This window comes from Saccostrea echinata, unplaced genomic scaffold (assembly GCF_033153115.1).
Source record: "Saccostrea echinata isolate AGI-Se365-2 ecotype Australia unplaced genomic scaffold, CSIRO_AGI_Sech_v1 ptg000001l, whole genome shotgun sequence".
In the NCBI taxonomy this organism is placed as follows: Eukaryota; Metazoa; Mollusca; class Bivalvia; order Ostreida; family Ostreidae; genus Saccostrea; species Saccostrea echinata.
In genome coordinates, this window is record NW_026889750.1 from 49,360,021 (window position 1) to 49,376,764 (window position 16,744).

A 16,744-nucleotide genomic window follows, 5' to 3' on the forward strand; every position below is an offset into this window, starting at 1 on the left:
GATAAAATTATTCTGGATCCTGATCTAATAAATTTACAATAACTTTATTATCAAAAATAGAGATTGGAATTCAGTGTCTGTTTATCAAAAATAGAATTCTACTTACTGCTATATCTACCTCCTGTCGGATAGCCTAGTCTTCCACCCAGAAGGCTGCCTCCGCCCAGTCCTCCTCTGAGTCCTCCTCCCAGTCCATATCCACCATATCCTCCAAGTCCATATCCACCATATCCACCTAGGCCATTTAATCCACCATATCCTCCTAGGCCATATCCACCTAGGCTATTTAATCCACCATATCCTCCCAGGCCATATCCAAGGTTACCCAATCCTCCATATCCTCCCAGGCCATATCCAAGGTTACCCAATCCTCCATATCCTCCTAGACCATATCCACCGTATCCTCCATATCCCCCTAAACCACTTAACCCTCCTAATCCAAGACCGCTTCCTAGTCCTCCTAATCCAAGTCCGCTACCTAGCCCTCCTAGTCTATATCCATAGGGATAGGAACCAGTGTTGTAGCTGTTGTAATAGCTATAACCTGAACCCAATCCAGAACCAAGTCCACCAAGGTTTCCCAGACCAGAACCAAGTCCACCAATAGCTCCTAGTCCAAGACCAGAACCTAGACCATATCCGCCGTAGTTATCATATCCACCGTAACCGTAATTAAAGGCTGAAGACAGCCCACATACAACTCCCAATATAACAAGAGCCAACATGGTTCAACTACAAATGATGTTCAAAAGTAATGAATTTTTTCTTTATCATTTTTCAGTCACTTTATCTTTTTGAAAATTTGTCTTTATAGATCGCTTTGATGTTTGTGTATACTAATATGAATAGATACCTTACCTTGGAACTTTGCGTTGATGTATACTGCTGTACCTCCGAAGTCTTGAATGAAAGTTCCAAGTTGGTTCCTTCTATTTATACTGTCCAATAATGTTTCTGTGGTTTTCGGTGACATTTGTTGATTAATAAGTTGATTAAAAAACAGGCATAATTTTTTCTGTATACGACCTAAAAACAGGTGTTTATTGTGTTTGAACGACTACAATTTATCAATCATTATGATGTTAATTAAATTTATATAAATTACGTCGTCATTATGAAAAAAGTCCACGTGATTTAACATGACGTGCATTTTATAATCTAACGTTATATGATTGTGCGTATATTTAAGATTTTCATAATTAACACTTAGTAATATAAAGAGAAAAAAATGCATTTAGATGGGGGATCTTTCTTAGAGTCCAGAATCTCTTTATGAGAGAGAGAGAGAGAGAGAGAGAAAGAGAGAGAGAGAGAGAGAGAGAGAGAGAGAGAGCAGTTATGTTATTGACCATTAATATAACATGAAAGTTTTCGTCCTTAACTTTGTCGTTTAAAAACTTGTATTTTCAAACATCGTTTCTCTCATCAACATCCCTTTCTTTAAGAAGTTCGTGTATTTGAAGAGGAGGGAGGGATACGAAGCTTGTGGGAATTTGAGAGAGTTTTTATATTTTTTCTCACAGATACCAGGATAGAACTACTGGTATATATTTTTTTTAATAAAATTCAATTTGTGATATCTATATACGAAAGCTTATAGGTTCTTAATTTTCTTGACACAACTTTTTGTTTTATTGCATGAGCTACTTTTTTTCAAAGTGCAAGAATTATTCTATTTAATAATATTACAATTGCATGTGTCATATAACACACTTTGGTGTCTTAGAAACGGTAAAAGGTCTTTGACTTCCAAAATATTCCCTCAATATTACGCTAAATTAAAATAAATAACGATTGGATGTACACATTTCGATTATTTCTCCCAATCGTTGACCTTGAAAATGTGTCCAGAACTTGTATGTCATCATGTCATGCGACATATACACGGAAATTAATTTATTTGTTAACAACGAACAAATGAAGTTTATATCTAAAACGTGCATGAATGAAAAGTTATTGTTTGTAAAAATTCCGAAGTATTTTCTCAGGTGAGAGAGAGAGAGAGAGAGAGAGAGAGAGAGAGTTTTCAGTTACGTTGTCCTTAACACCTTCCTTATTGTAAGCACGTAAGAGGAAGGTCCGTTTTGTCGTGTTTATGATCTTGTATTATAGTATGAACTACACGCAGTAATAATAAGTTGAAATTCTACTTATTATTACCAACACTGAAAGAAAAATACATGTATTTATTAAATTGTGTGTTTAACAAATCAAAAGTCAAAAAGTAAACTTTAACTATTTTTTTGATGAATTGACAATTATTTGTGATTATGTTTTAATTTGGTGAATATTCACAATATTTCTGATGGATAATTCTTATGTTTCTCCAAAGCAATGCTGTATGCTAAATCCATATATTACGTTTTGCTTGATCAAATATTTTCAAATCAAAGTTTTCACAATGGATATTATTTCTTTCAATTAAGGAAAATAAAATATACATAAATTGAAATTGTTAGGAAGCTAAATATCTTTGACAAATTGATATTTGTTAAAAACATTATATACATTTGTCACTTCTTGTCATTTTATTGATAACTGTGGTGATCAACGTATCTTGAAATTTTATTTTCTTTAAGACAAGATTCAGAACACTCGGAGAAGGTCTGCTCATATTAACTGTTATAGTAAAGTTATTATGTGAAACAACAGGTAAGTTTTTTTTAATGTATCGGAATCTTTCCTTTAATTAATGCTATGGTAAGTTAGTTGAAGGGGGTATATTGAATATTTGGTCCATCTCCTCCTGATTTTTTTTTTGGATAAATATAAAATGAGAATTTTTAAGGACAAACAATTTTTTTTAAAAAATGAGACCCCCGCCGAATATTTTGTAGAAAAATAACCCCAGTGGCCGGTTCTCTATATGTGAACTCTATAAGAAATTGGCCCCCGTTGAAAAATCTTCCCTATCACAACAGAGTGACACAAAATTCAAAGTTTTGATTGATGCCAAGGTTTGGGTCTCGATGTTTAATTCCTTTCTTGGTAAGAGCTGTTATCTCAACCTTCATGTACCATTTCATATTTGGATGGTTTACTGATTATAGACGTTTGTGGCCAACCGACAACTAAATTATGACAAACTTGATGATTTCAGCTTTTCCATTGTCATTTTCTCCTTATAAATGTAGTAATACACATGTGGAGTTTATGTCTCCCAACTTATTTGGAACGCCAGAGCTTGCTCTGAGAATGATCATCTTTTAGGCAAAGGCTGAATACTGTCAAATACGTTGATTCCGCAAGACTTATAACAGCCTCGATGAAATATGCATTTCGAAAATGCCTTGGTTTAATGACCTTGTTTGCGAACACATTTATTTTTTTTCAATTTTTTATGTTATAAGGTTTTACACTATTGTTATTTTAGAATTTTGATAACTTTAACAAGTAAACAATAATCCATAGAAAACATAACGTTTTAAAAACCGAATTTAATGCAAAAGACGTTGAAGCCTAGGAAAAAAGGTATATTTGTTTGGACGAATTAGATATTTGTTCTGAAAAATAAGATATCTGTTCTGACAAATAAAATATTTATTCTAACGAATTTGTTCTTCGTTCGTCCGAACAAGATATTTATTTGTAGACAAATAAGTTCTTCCTTCGAACGATTTAAATTTACGTTAGAGGAAAGATGATTAAATTGTATTTGTTCGGAAGATCTGGATAAAACTATGCTCTTCCTTTAAATGAATTACATATTTGATGTTAAAATTCTCTTATTTGCACAAAATTTATCATTTTTCTGATAAAGGAGACCATCAGAAAAAATCAAAGTACATTTAGAGGGAATAGGAGTCAAGTTTTTTTTTTTCATTGACGCCAATTAGTGACACTGAAAGTTTGCTTGCAGTTTCGGTTAAAATTGTTTGCATCTCCACTTTTTTAAATGACAATTTTTTTACAGTGTTTAAAACATTTAATATTCTTCTTATTCAAATTGTATTCAGTTGGTTTTTTAAGATTTTGCCATATACACGTAGTGTCTCAGTTCTTCAATGAAATATGAAGATAACAAACAGCAATCAAACTCAGAAGTCAATTGAAACAATACAAATTGTGAGCAGAGCAAACATAGATCCCTAACAAATATTAGTGGAGGGGTCAGGTGCCATAGAAGAGTAAGCATTCCCTTCGACCGGTCACACCCGTTGTGTGCTCGTTATCACGATCTGGTAAACAGGAAAATCTGTAGACAATTCCGTTCTTTTTTTAGCCAAAAAGAAAAAAATGCATTTATAATAAAATCTTCAAGGGGTCGTTATATTCTACAGGAGTCATTTTTCTTCAGATAGGGGAGACCTAAATAACCGATGTCCCGTGCCACGGTAGGGTTGACACGATAAAGAACCCTCACTGCTCAATGACCCTGGGTAAAGAGTATAGTTCTTCACCGGCATTTGGTGACGTCTCTCTTGGGATGAGTGAAAATTTTTCGAATGGGAATGTAACAACACACAATCAATTCTTCAGATAAGTATGCAGATTTAAATATGATAAATCTCTCTACAGGCAAAAGGATGGATCATTTTTCGACCTTAAATAACCTTTTTAAAGCTCCATTATCCCTTTTCATCTCAGTCTTGCTTTTTCTTTCGTTTTATTACCATATTTTTCACTTTTTTAGATACTATGGCGCCTTCTCTATTCACCACTTACAAACATAAGAGAACAAGGAGAAAGTATAGTAAGATATATAACTTTTAAAATTGTTAAATTTTTACAGAAGTTGAGCTGCTAAGAGTACTTAGTAGTACCAATTATTTCTTTTATTAAAAAGTGGACATTGAAAATGGGACTGATGACCCATCGTGACCTAGTTTGTCCTTCTGAATGTTCGTGTAATTCATATCATTCTGTGGTTAACCGAACATTGTGTAACATTGACATTAGTGTGCTCTACAAGGCATGTGACATTTAACTGGACCTAAAATAAATATGACATAAGAAAAACTTTTAATCTTCATAAGAGAATTATACATTTGATAACTCGCAACTATCATTTAGTTGCGAAAGAAAGAGAAAAAACAGCAAGACAACAACATTGTTTTGAACCACATGCACAAAAGCCTTCGAGCACTGGAGAGGAGGCATATTAATTTAATATTCTCACCCAAAGATGCTTTTGTCACCATAGTCATTCTATCAGTTTCAATCATGTATTTGAATACATACGCTAAGGATATCACATTAATACCATATGAGTCCAGTTATGGAAACTGACAATCCTAGAGCTTAAAATTAGAATGCATGATTTAGTGGCAGTTTCTGAATAAAATCTAAAAAATAATGAAAGGTTGTCTACCTACGAAAGAGAAGCATGGTGGAAGATATGTAATTCAATGGAAATCATGAAAGTGCATGTGTTTGACAACGACACAAGGCATACACATGTAAATTAGCAGCATATCCAGTGTGTATAAATTATTGTGCATATGAAAACAGATGCATTAAATGCTGATGATATAACATTGTACAGCTGTAGATTAAATAAATGCCTTTGTCTTATTTTTTAATCTCACCGCTGGAGCCAATGCCCTTACCATAAAGATATTATGAGACCTGATTCCAACAGAATGGCATCAAAACGTGGTATTTCTATTAAATGTCAGTTTCAATCAAAAGAGAATTAATATACTGTAAATCAATATTCCAAAATCTCCGCGGCCATTGTAGTAAAGAATAATAACCCCAGTAGAAAAATGATCAGGTAACAATTCCGACGAAAAAAAATACGAATAGTATTCAGTAGACAGTAGTAATTAATAGGCAGTAGTAGACAGTAATAATTAATAGGCAGTCGTAGACAGTAGTAATTAATAGGCAGTAGTAGACAGTAGTAATTAATAGGCAGTAGTAGACAGTAGTAATTAATAGGCAGTAGTAGACAGGAGTAATTAACAGGCAGTAGTAGACAGGAGTAATTAATAGGCAGTAGTAGACAGGAGTAATTAATAGGCAGTAGTAGACAGGAGTAATTAATAGGCAGTAGTAGACAGTAGTAATTAATAGGCAGTAGTAGACAGGAGTAATTAAAAGGCAGTAGTAGACAGTAGTAATCTTCTAGTGATACTAAACCAACCCAGGAAACCAGTTACCTAACTGAATACCAAAGATTCTATGAAGATCCTATGAACCTCCCTTTTGTGAAAAGTGATAGCCATAGATAAATAACTACTTACTTTTTGTAAGTTTTGATAGTGTTCTAAAGTTGTTCAAGACTTTTCACTAACTCCATTTCATTCCTTTCATATCGAGAACTGTATTGAGTTTGAACAATTTATTCCCTGATTATGCCATATATTAATTGAATACATCGAGTAAACCCAAGAACGTCATTAGTAGAGTGAACAGAATACAAGTACCACAAAAGGGGGATATTTATTACATCCTTGACACGTGATGGCGATATATTGGACTTTTCAGGATCGTCAGGTAAATGTCCACAAGTATTTTACTTTCAAGAATGGGCAAAACCTTCCAATGAAATATGGAGATGACAAACAGTATTCAAGATCAAAGTTCATTAAAACAATACAAATAGGGAGCAGAGCAAACACAGACCTCCAAAAACATACTTATAGTATTCAAAGAAATCAAGATTTTCTACTTATCAATTTATACATGCTCAAAAATCGTTGCCACAAAAACTGTCATCGGAAATGATCCTAAAGTAGATCTTAAGAAATTGAAAAGTTAAATAATGGACTAAAGTCACTTGGTACAAACATTTTTTTTTCGAAAATAATGAAACTAGCAGGGGATGCTCACTCCTCCATGGCACCTGATCCCACCTCTGATGTTTGGAGGTCCGTGTTTGCTCTGCTCCTATTTTGTATTGTATAATGGACTTTTGAGCTTGAATACTGTTCGTTATCTCCATATATTTCATGCTAAATCCATTTTATATCAGTAAAATAATGAAAAGATGAAGATAACGAACAGTGTTTAAATTCATGTATCAGGTAAATACTGTAATCAATACAAATTGAAAATAGGGCAAAAACCACGGAAACTTAAGAATCCACCGTCGACCATTAGTCAAAATTACTGTAAAAGCAATGGGTTAACTATTGGTATAAAATCATGTTAGTCAAAACATCGACATACCTTTCTTTGCAAACAGGGTCCTTATAACAACCATAAGATTTGCAAATTGCTGACTCTAAACAGGATTATAGAAAGCATGTACGTAATATCAACTTATTCATCAGTAGCCTCCATCAGTCTAAACATTTATTGTACTTTAGCATGGTCTTGTGTACAAGTTCAGTTGGGAGAGTCATGAACAGCAGGTGATAGTAGAATATTACAAAATAAAAGGGGAAGTTGGCCATTAAAAATTTAAACCATCCCGTTTCTAATGACTCCGTGGTTTCTTTTATTTGAAGTTCACTGGCATATTTTAAGTCGACATATGAATGAAAATATTTTTTTTATTGAAAAAAACGTCGGCGATATATCTGTATGTCAACTGTATGTCAAATTGTATGTCGCAAGAGTTTTCTTCTTCTCATGTAGAAGTTTTTGCATATATTCTTCATAGGATTATAAAACCAGGCCGGCTAAGAAAATGAGCAAATTATCATCAAATTGAATTCCAACAGAGTGTTGGAAGACATGGTCTACAAAGGCCAAAGGGATATTGTCGACGAGTAACTTCTGCGTTTAAGAGTACTTGTATATAGAAATTGTTCGAATTTAACAAGGTTCTTTTAAGGTGACCATTCACAATATCTGAATATTTCCGAGTTCCATTTTGATTTATTGAAGAAGAGGTTGTTAATAATGTTTGGTCTTTAATTCTTAATTTTAAAAGAATTGTGTGTATTAAGTGTTGAAACTTCATATATTTTATTGATTTTGAAAAAAAAAAATGTAATTTTAAATTTTGCAAAAGTTCTTGAGAATCCATATTTAATTTACACTTCTCGGATATACTGTGACACAGCAGGTTTGAAGTGTCTCATTCACTGTTAGTATTTCTGTGAGGAGTGAAGATAGATGATTCTAGAGTTTTGAAATACAGAAAAGGTGCGGAAAATAAAATACAGTATTGATACGATTAATCAAATTAACGTCCAATGACTGGAAGTTTATAAGTAATATAGTACTGCATTTTGAACTTGAAGAATTTTATCCTTTGAAAGGGAACAGTGAGTATAAGTTGGATTCTAGATGTGGAGTTAAAGCCAAGTCCTCCTAAAACGTTGTTGAAATAATAAGCTTTACAAACAAGCTATATATTGGTACAAGCTTCGTCAGCTGGAACAATACCATATTATTTATGCAATCTTTATAATTCTTCTTCTAGGAACGAAGTGATAGATGGTTCGCATTTTCCTATATATTGTCTAAAACGATTTTTTTTAAGTGTCAAGGTCTTTCCCGCTACAGATGGCACATCTTCTGGCATACATAGTTATAATTGATATAAAATTCTGCAGCAATTTGAAGGATCAGGGCTTCCTTTTCTTGATTCTGGACCTCTTTAAAATAATTTATTTTCAACTACTCTTACACAATAATCTGACAAATTGTAGCCTCACTCTTGTTGTGACAAAGACTTTTGAAGTACAATTTGTATTCTAATATATAATTTTGGGGGTAAATTTTTACCCTCTCTTGTTCCCAATCTAGAGTCAGGATTTGAACAAATTTAAATGTGTACTTCATAATATTGCTTGAATATTACTGACAAAGTTTAGCTTTATTGTCCCTTAGAAGTTAAAAGGATCTTCTGTCTCAATTCAAAGGTGACAATATTCATGTAGTCTATTCTCAGACCTGACTCCATCGTAACACCTATGCATCACATTCATTTCGGGCAAATTGAAACGAATAATGGAGGCCATCAACATCTTTATAAATATTTCAATTCGCCTGATCACTCTATCCTAAATTCAATGTGAGGTTTACAATTTTGGAGAAAAAAATATCATCCAACTACTACATGTAGTCTCACTTTAAGTTCTCCATTCTGTAGACAAGGAGAATTTGAATCAGAAAACTTGGCAGTGCATTTACGAATAAATAATACTGTAGATTCATTATTTTTCGCGAGTACTTATTATCGTGAAATGGCGTTTTAATGTCAAATCGCGAGAACAATAATTCGCGAGTGGACGGTTGATCAAGAGATTTTTTACATGGATTTTTGCACCATGAAAATAAAAGCTAGTAATTTTATTTCGCGAGGGGCGTACGTTTCTCGCGAAATTACGCGATAAATAATTCTTCGTGTATATTTAGGAATTTACAGTATAGGGAATCTTTCAAGTCTACAATGTTCCTGTGTGACTGAGATGGGAATTTTTAACAAATCACTCATGGACATCGATCATACAATAGACCAATATACATGATGTCTCTGCTGATTCACTCAACGTCAAAAAACAATTAGGTTCTCATCACATTCACACTAGACTTTATTCGATTCCCTTGAATTTTTAATGGACTATTTGAAGAAGCTAAAGCAAGCTCATACTTGGATTCGTCAACTACAGAAGACAAGTTGGTGTTTATGATTATAGATGTCCAGCACAGGGTCTTCGATGCGCTTGATGTGTCGGAAAACAATAATTTTGTTTCAATCCTCGGTTCCTAAAAATTAAATTTGCCAACAAAGGAATATTTGCTGTGAAGAAATGTAACATTTTAATTATAATTAAGGTCAGTCTGGCATTCTCCACCATATATTTTAGTTTAAGTCTAAACCATGCATTTCCTAGACATATCCCCAACCTGTTGCTTTCAAACCTTTCAAATCATAAACAAACCTTGTGTACAGTGCCTATATAATGAACATCTAAAATAAATCTTTGAAGGTGGCAGAGGATAGTTTTTTTAAATGCCAAACATGTGCCGAGGGGGTACACATATACATGCGATCCATAAAAACATGTACATGGGGACAGTTTTCCAGGGGCTAATTAATTACACTTCATATGCCCATGGCTCACAAATTATGTCAACAAATTACATGTAATCTGCGTATTAGAGTGCACATGTACCAAAAATGCACCTGGGGACTCCCCAAATTTTGGCTTGTTTTTCCAAGATTTGGGCCTCATTCATACCCATACAACCCACCCCCAGGCCCGAGCGAGCAGGATAAAACACCCAGTTGTCTGTAAATCAATGCAAGCCCTAATAAAAATTCACCAATTGATATGGGGTCATTCACCTTCCCTCTGAGATACACACCTTCTTCTAAGGCCTACTGCTTTTCAGCTGAATTTCCTCTGCAACTGACCACGTGTCTTAGTTTCGCATTTACAACTCTGTATATGATAAGCGTCATAGTGACACCTACATGTTGCACATCATTTTTTTCAGCAAGCACTCTGCTACACTGCAAATGTGTCCCATAATTATTCTAATCATTTTTCTACATAAAATATCACATCAAACAGGGGATATCTCAATTTTTTAAGAAATTTGACCGGGTCTTTAGTACGAAACTATCCCCTGCCACCTTTATGTGTTTTCGCTCTTTTTCAACTACAGTCCCGCTGGATACGTCATTGCTGGTGATGTTAATATAGTTGAAAATGACGACCTAAAAGCAATCATTTTAAAAAGATCTTAATTACAGTGAGCCCTGGTCTTTCAATTGGTGGCAAAACTTCACTTCAATAATGAATTTTGTTGAAGATTATGCCAAACATTGGGCGAAATATGAAGGGGACGACTTAAGCACTGTAAGAATGATGTAAGTGATATTGAAATATATTAAAAATCGTTTTCACTAAATCGGAGGTGAAAAAAGAATAAGAAAGACTTCATGAACAATTTCCTTTGTTTTTATACTAAATTTGATTGCAGTATTCCATCTACCTGATCAAAAAAGCTCACGGCGGGTTTGACCAGTTGACAGAGGATGCTTACGCCTTCTAAGCACCTGATCCTACCTTTGGAATTTCTTGGAGTCTGTTTAAATCCCTGTTTTTGTATTGTCTGTAGTTTTTTTTTTTATTTTTTTTTTCGGGGGGGGGGGGGGTTATATCGACCACTGTTTGTTATCTTCACACCTTTTTTCATTTATAAGTTTCTACACAGTAATGGAAAAACTTTAATATAAATTTTGTAATTTCTGGCCTGGTAAGGTTTTAGAACAAAAATTTTAAACTACCTCACACTATTTCCTGTTTTGGAATATGCTGATTTTCTTTTGATCCATGGGCGAATCTTATAGGCCAAGGTCAATGCTGCCATTGATCTAATTATTCATTTGATTCATGTTTGAAGCCTCAGAAGAAAGTCACTCCTTCTATAAAGCCAGACAAGAGGCTGATTAGTTTACTTTACAGAAGTTGCTTTTCTTTTTTTTGTGTCTTTTTTTTTTGCCTATGTTCTACAAATTCTGTTTTTTTTTAATAGATGCCATTTTTTATTTGGATAATTTATTTAAAAAATACAATATTTAAAAAAGAATCAAATGCAATATTGTAATGTAAGACACTCGGTTGAAGCTTTTTTTCTCCAAAGAAATTAAACACAAAGTACATGTAATTTACTTTCTATGATTTCTGAAGAATATATTTTTTTTGCCAAAACTGTTTTACATTATAAGAATTGAGTACACATATACCTTCTGTCTAGTTCACACTATTATATTTTGATAAAATATCTTTCTGCTACAGAATGACAACATTCATGTATGCATTATACATAAATGTAGTCCTTTGGTCCAAAACATGTTTATGCCATACATTTTTAAGTGTATGAACCAAAAGAAGAAGAGGAACTAAATGGACATTTTTCATCAACAAAACATGAAACGTAATAAAGTTCTGACTTCATTTCTTTAACATTCTATAAATATATTTTTCAAAAGTAAAATATACTCATACAATAACAATAAACATGACAAAAGATATATATAACAATCAACAATCAAATGTGCATAAAAAAATAATTTCTAAGAAATTGCTCATTCACATTTGTTAAGCTAAGATTTAAAAAAGGGAGTTAACATGATCTACATAAATTAGAGTCCTTATTAGACAAACAATCTATAATTTTAAACCCTGTGAACTTGAACAAAAATGCTATTATACCTTCATCTTAAAGCAATTCTTAGATACCAGTAACTGAATTTTCTACTTCTTTCATTAAACAATATTTTATTACAGGTAAATTTTATTTATTGAATTCATGCACTGTACAATACATATGGCCCTAGCTTATATTTTATAAAATACTGGGAAATAATTATCAATAATTTATATCCATTTGCAATAGTTTCTAATCCTAAAAAAACTGCAATGTTACAACATTAGGAAATAAAATAATTTAAAAAATGAAGAGGTACAATATAAAATGTGTCAGGCATCTGAAAATGAAAATTCACCAATCAAAACATTGCACAAGACAGTACACATTTCAGTAAAGAAAGAAAAAATAATAAATCATGAAAGAAAAATTGCACTGATCTGGCAATGTATAGAGACACAGGGTGTACATAAAAGTTAAAAATGATAAAATTTGCATGATAAACAAAAATGCAAAAATGGCCAGAAATAAAATGATAACATCATGGAATGGCTGTCATGCTGTACAGAGCACTTGTTGACTAGATCAATAATATTGTATTACTGCAGATCATACAAACTACTCATCTCTCTCAAACCGAAACTAATCACCTTCATAAAGAAACATATTACAATGAGGGGGTTAGCCAGCATGGTATAATACACAGCAATGCTTTTAATAATTGTTTTTTTTTCCTTCTGGGTGTACATGTATCACTAATACTGTACGTTTTATTTTTCCACAGTTGTAGATTTATTACCATTCCACTGTCATTGTATTATAATCCTGTAGTTCACAAATTGTAGTAAACTGTTACCTGTATCAATGCAACAGACATACTGTTTCAATGACTGTAGCCAACTCAGTAATTTGAGTTGTGTCTACAGCAAAAATATTGACAAACTGAAAATAAGTAGAAGCATTCCGGCAAGGTTTAAAATGTACAGGTTCATAAAATTACAAAGACAACAAGCATTCTGAGAGTATTGCATTAGCAATACTATTCCCCTACCGGCAAGTGTAATCTGGTTCCCGTTAAAAATTGAAAATGCCATAATTCTGTCAAAAATCAATGAAGCGGAATGAAATGCAAAATTGATCTATAACACATCAAGGTAAAGTCACATACCAAAAATCAGCTCAATATCTGCAAGTGTTTAGAAAAAAAGTGTGGAAAACCCTGAAAAATTGAGAAGGTCGTAATTCTGTCAAAAATCACTGAAGCGGAACAAAATGCAAACTTGATCTGTAACTCATCAAGATACACTCACATACCAAAAATCAGCTCAATATCTGCAAGCGTTTAGAAGAAAATTGCGGAAAACCAAGTGGGACAGATTGACAGACAGACAGAAGGACAGACAGACGGACGGACAGACTCAGTGGAAACCTATAGTCCCCTCCGGTTTTACCGGTAGGGGACTAATAAATATAAAATCAGCTTACATTTCTAAAATTACCAGCATTCAACTCTGTCAGTTGAGGTATGCTCATCAATTCTTGAGAACTCTCCAAAATTCTTTATCTCTTTACCAGAAATAATCCTGAGCGCACTCTGGTGCCTGCTTTGTTGAGCAGGCTTCTGGACAACTCTTTTTCCCTTAGTTATAGATGACAGCAGGATGGTGTGCTTCCCATCATCATTGTCATATCTGTCAGAGGTCAAAGTTTTTTCTCAAAAATATAACTTTAATAAGATTGTTCTTAAAATTTTGAATTAGGTTCTGTACAAAGAGAGGGTCAGATCTTAAAGATCCCAGTACTTAATTGTCAAGTAGGAGTTCCATATCAAATACAGGTAGGTGTTTACTACAATCACCGAGTCACTGGATACCTACATTTACAGGGATAATGGAATGGTTCTATCTATACAAAAACAAGAGGCCCATGGGCCACATCGCTCACCTGAGCACATTGGCTAGGCAAAAGCACAAATCAGTTCAGTATTGAAAAGATTACCTGGGGTTTGGGGGGGAGGGGGGCTTGAATTTTAAACTACCTGATGATGCTTCCATGTCAATATAACAAATGGCTTTATTGTACTTGTAAAGATTTTAAAAAAATTTTCCCATATATTCCTTTGTAAAAATTTGATCCTCCATTGTGGCTCCTCCCTCTCTCAGGGGTCATCATTTGAACTTGAATCTACACTACCTGAGGATGCTTCCATATCAATATGACTAAACATAGCTTTCCTGTACTTGAGAAGAAATATTTTCTCTATATGTTCTTATGTAAAACTTTCAATCCCCCAATGGGCCCCATCTATCCCTTGGGGGTCATCATTTGAACAAAATTGAATCTACACTACCTGAGGATGCTTCCATATCAAAATGACTAATCATGGTTTGCAGTTCTTCAGAAGAAGATATTTCCCTATATATTTCTACTTAAGACTTTGATCCTCCATTGTGGCCCCATCCTACCCACGGGGGTCATGATTTGAACAAAATAGAATCTACACTACCTGAGGATGCTTCCATATAAATATGATTAATCAGGGCTTTGCTGTTTCTGAGAAGAAGATTTTTAAAATTTTTCCTATACATTTCTATGTAAAACCTTGATCCTCCATTGTGGCCCCGCCCTACCCCCGGGGGTCATGATTTGAATAAATTTGAATCTACACTACCTGTGGATGTTTCCATATAAATATGAACAATCTGGGCTTTGCTGTTCCTGGGAAGAAGATTTTTCCTATATATTTCTATGTACAACTTTGATAGTCCATTGCAGCCCTGCCCTACCCCCGGTGGTCATGATTTGAACAAACTTGAATCTACACTACCTGAGAACGCTTCCATATAAATATGACTCATCATGGCTTTGCTTTTCTTGAGAAGAAGATTTTTAAAGATTTTTCCTATATATTTCTATGTAAAACTTTGATCCTCCATTGTGGCCCCGCCCTACCCCTGGGGGTCATGATTTGAACAAACTTGAATCTACACTACCTGAGGACGCTTCCATATAAATATGACTCATCATGACTTTGTGGTTCTTGATAAGAAGATTTTTAAAGATTTTTCCTATATATTTCTATGTAAAACTTTGATCCTCCATTGTGGCCACGCCCTACCCTCGGGGGTCATTGTTTGTACAAACTTGAATCTACACTACCTGATGATGCTCCCATATAAATATGACCCATCATGGCTTTGCTGTTCTTGAGAAGAAGATTTTTAAAGATTTTTCCTATATATTTCTATGTAAAACTTTGATCCTCCATTGTGGCCCCGCCCTACCCCCTAGGGTCATGATTTTAACAAACTTGAATCTACACTACCCGAAGATGCTTCCATATAAATATTACTCATCATGACTTTGCTGTTCTTGAGAAGAAGATTTTTAAAGATTTTTCCTATATATTTCTATGTAAAACTTTGATCCTCCATTGTGGCCCCACCCTACCCCCGGGGGTCATGGTTTGAACAAACTTGAATCTACACTACCTGAGGACGCTCCCATATAAATATTACTCATCATGACTTTGCTGTTCTTGAGAAGAAGATTTTTAAAGATTTTTCCTATATATTTCTATGTAAAACTTTGATCCTCCATTGTGGCCCCGCCCTACCCCCGGGGGTCATGATTTGAACAAACTTGAATCTACACTACCTGAGGATGCTTCCATATAAATATGACTCATCATGGCTTTGCTGTTCTTGAGAAGAAGATTTTTAAAGATTTTTCCTATATATTTCTATGTAAAACTTTGATCCTCCATTGTGGCCCCGCCCTACCCCCGGGGGTCATGATTTGAACAAACTTGAATGTACACTACTTGAGGATGCTTCCACATGAGTTTCATCTTTCCTGGCCGTATGGTTCTTGAGAAGAAGATTTTTAAATGTTGCCATTATTTTTTCACTAATTCCTAATTATCTCCCCTTGAAAGAGGGCGTGGCCCTTCATTTGAACAAACTTGAATCCCCTTTACCCAAGGATACTTTGTGGCAAGTTTGGTTGAAATTGGCCCAGTGGTTCTTGAGAAGAAGTCGAAAATGTGAAAAGTTTACAGACAGACAGACAGACGGACAGACAGACAGACGGACAGACAGACGGACGCTGGACAAAATGTGATCAGAAAAGCTCACTTGAGCTTTCAGCTCAGGTGAGCTAATAAAACTAACCGAGATATTAACAGAAAATTTGATTTACCGATAACAAAGGATAAACAGCTTCTCCCTTTACAATGCAGGACACCTATTTCACACAGTCACTCGATTCTCAATATTAGGTATAGACAACCATAGCCCTTTCCACAGAAAATCTTACAACTACGATTAAAATTTGACAACTCCGTTATTTCTTTGTTTAATAATAATTTTTTTCTAAAGGATTACTCACCAGATATACATTCTTATGTGATAGAAACATAGGATTTTTAGTGATCTTCTATGGCCTACTGCTGCCTAAATACTTTTAAAGAATTAGAAAATTTTGTCTTAGTGTTAAGATATTCTGTGAAAAGGTCTACTGGATCTCACAACACTGTTACCCTAGTATCATGTACAACTGATATTTAAACACACACTCAAAACCCTTGCTTCATGTACAATAAATATTCAAAACACACAACCCTGGCCTTGCATCACATATACTGTTTGCACCATTGAATCACAATTCTTCCTTGAACAAACAATAATTTCAAAAAAAAAGTAAAGTAATAAAAATTACTTTTTTTTAACATTTGTGATGA

The 16,744-nt window shown here is 34.0% G+C and overlaps 1 protein-coding gene across 1 annotated transcript; it reads right to left on the reverse strand.

The window, feature by feature from the left end:
* Positions 1-98: 98 nt before the first annotated feature.
* Positions 99-725, reverse strand: LOC133198211 (acanthoscurrin-2-like). Its single transcript, XM_061334339.1, has one exon. The coding sequence runs from the start codon at positions 723-725 to the stop codon at positions 99-101; it is 627 nt and encodes a 208-aa protein (XP_061190323.1).
* Positions 726-16,744: the final 16,019 nt, after the last annotated feature.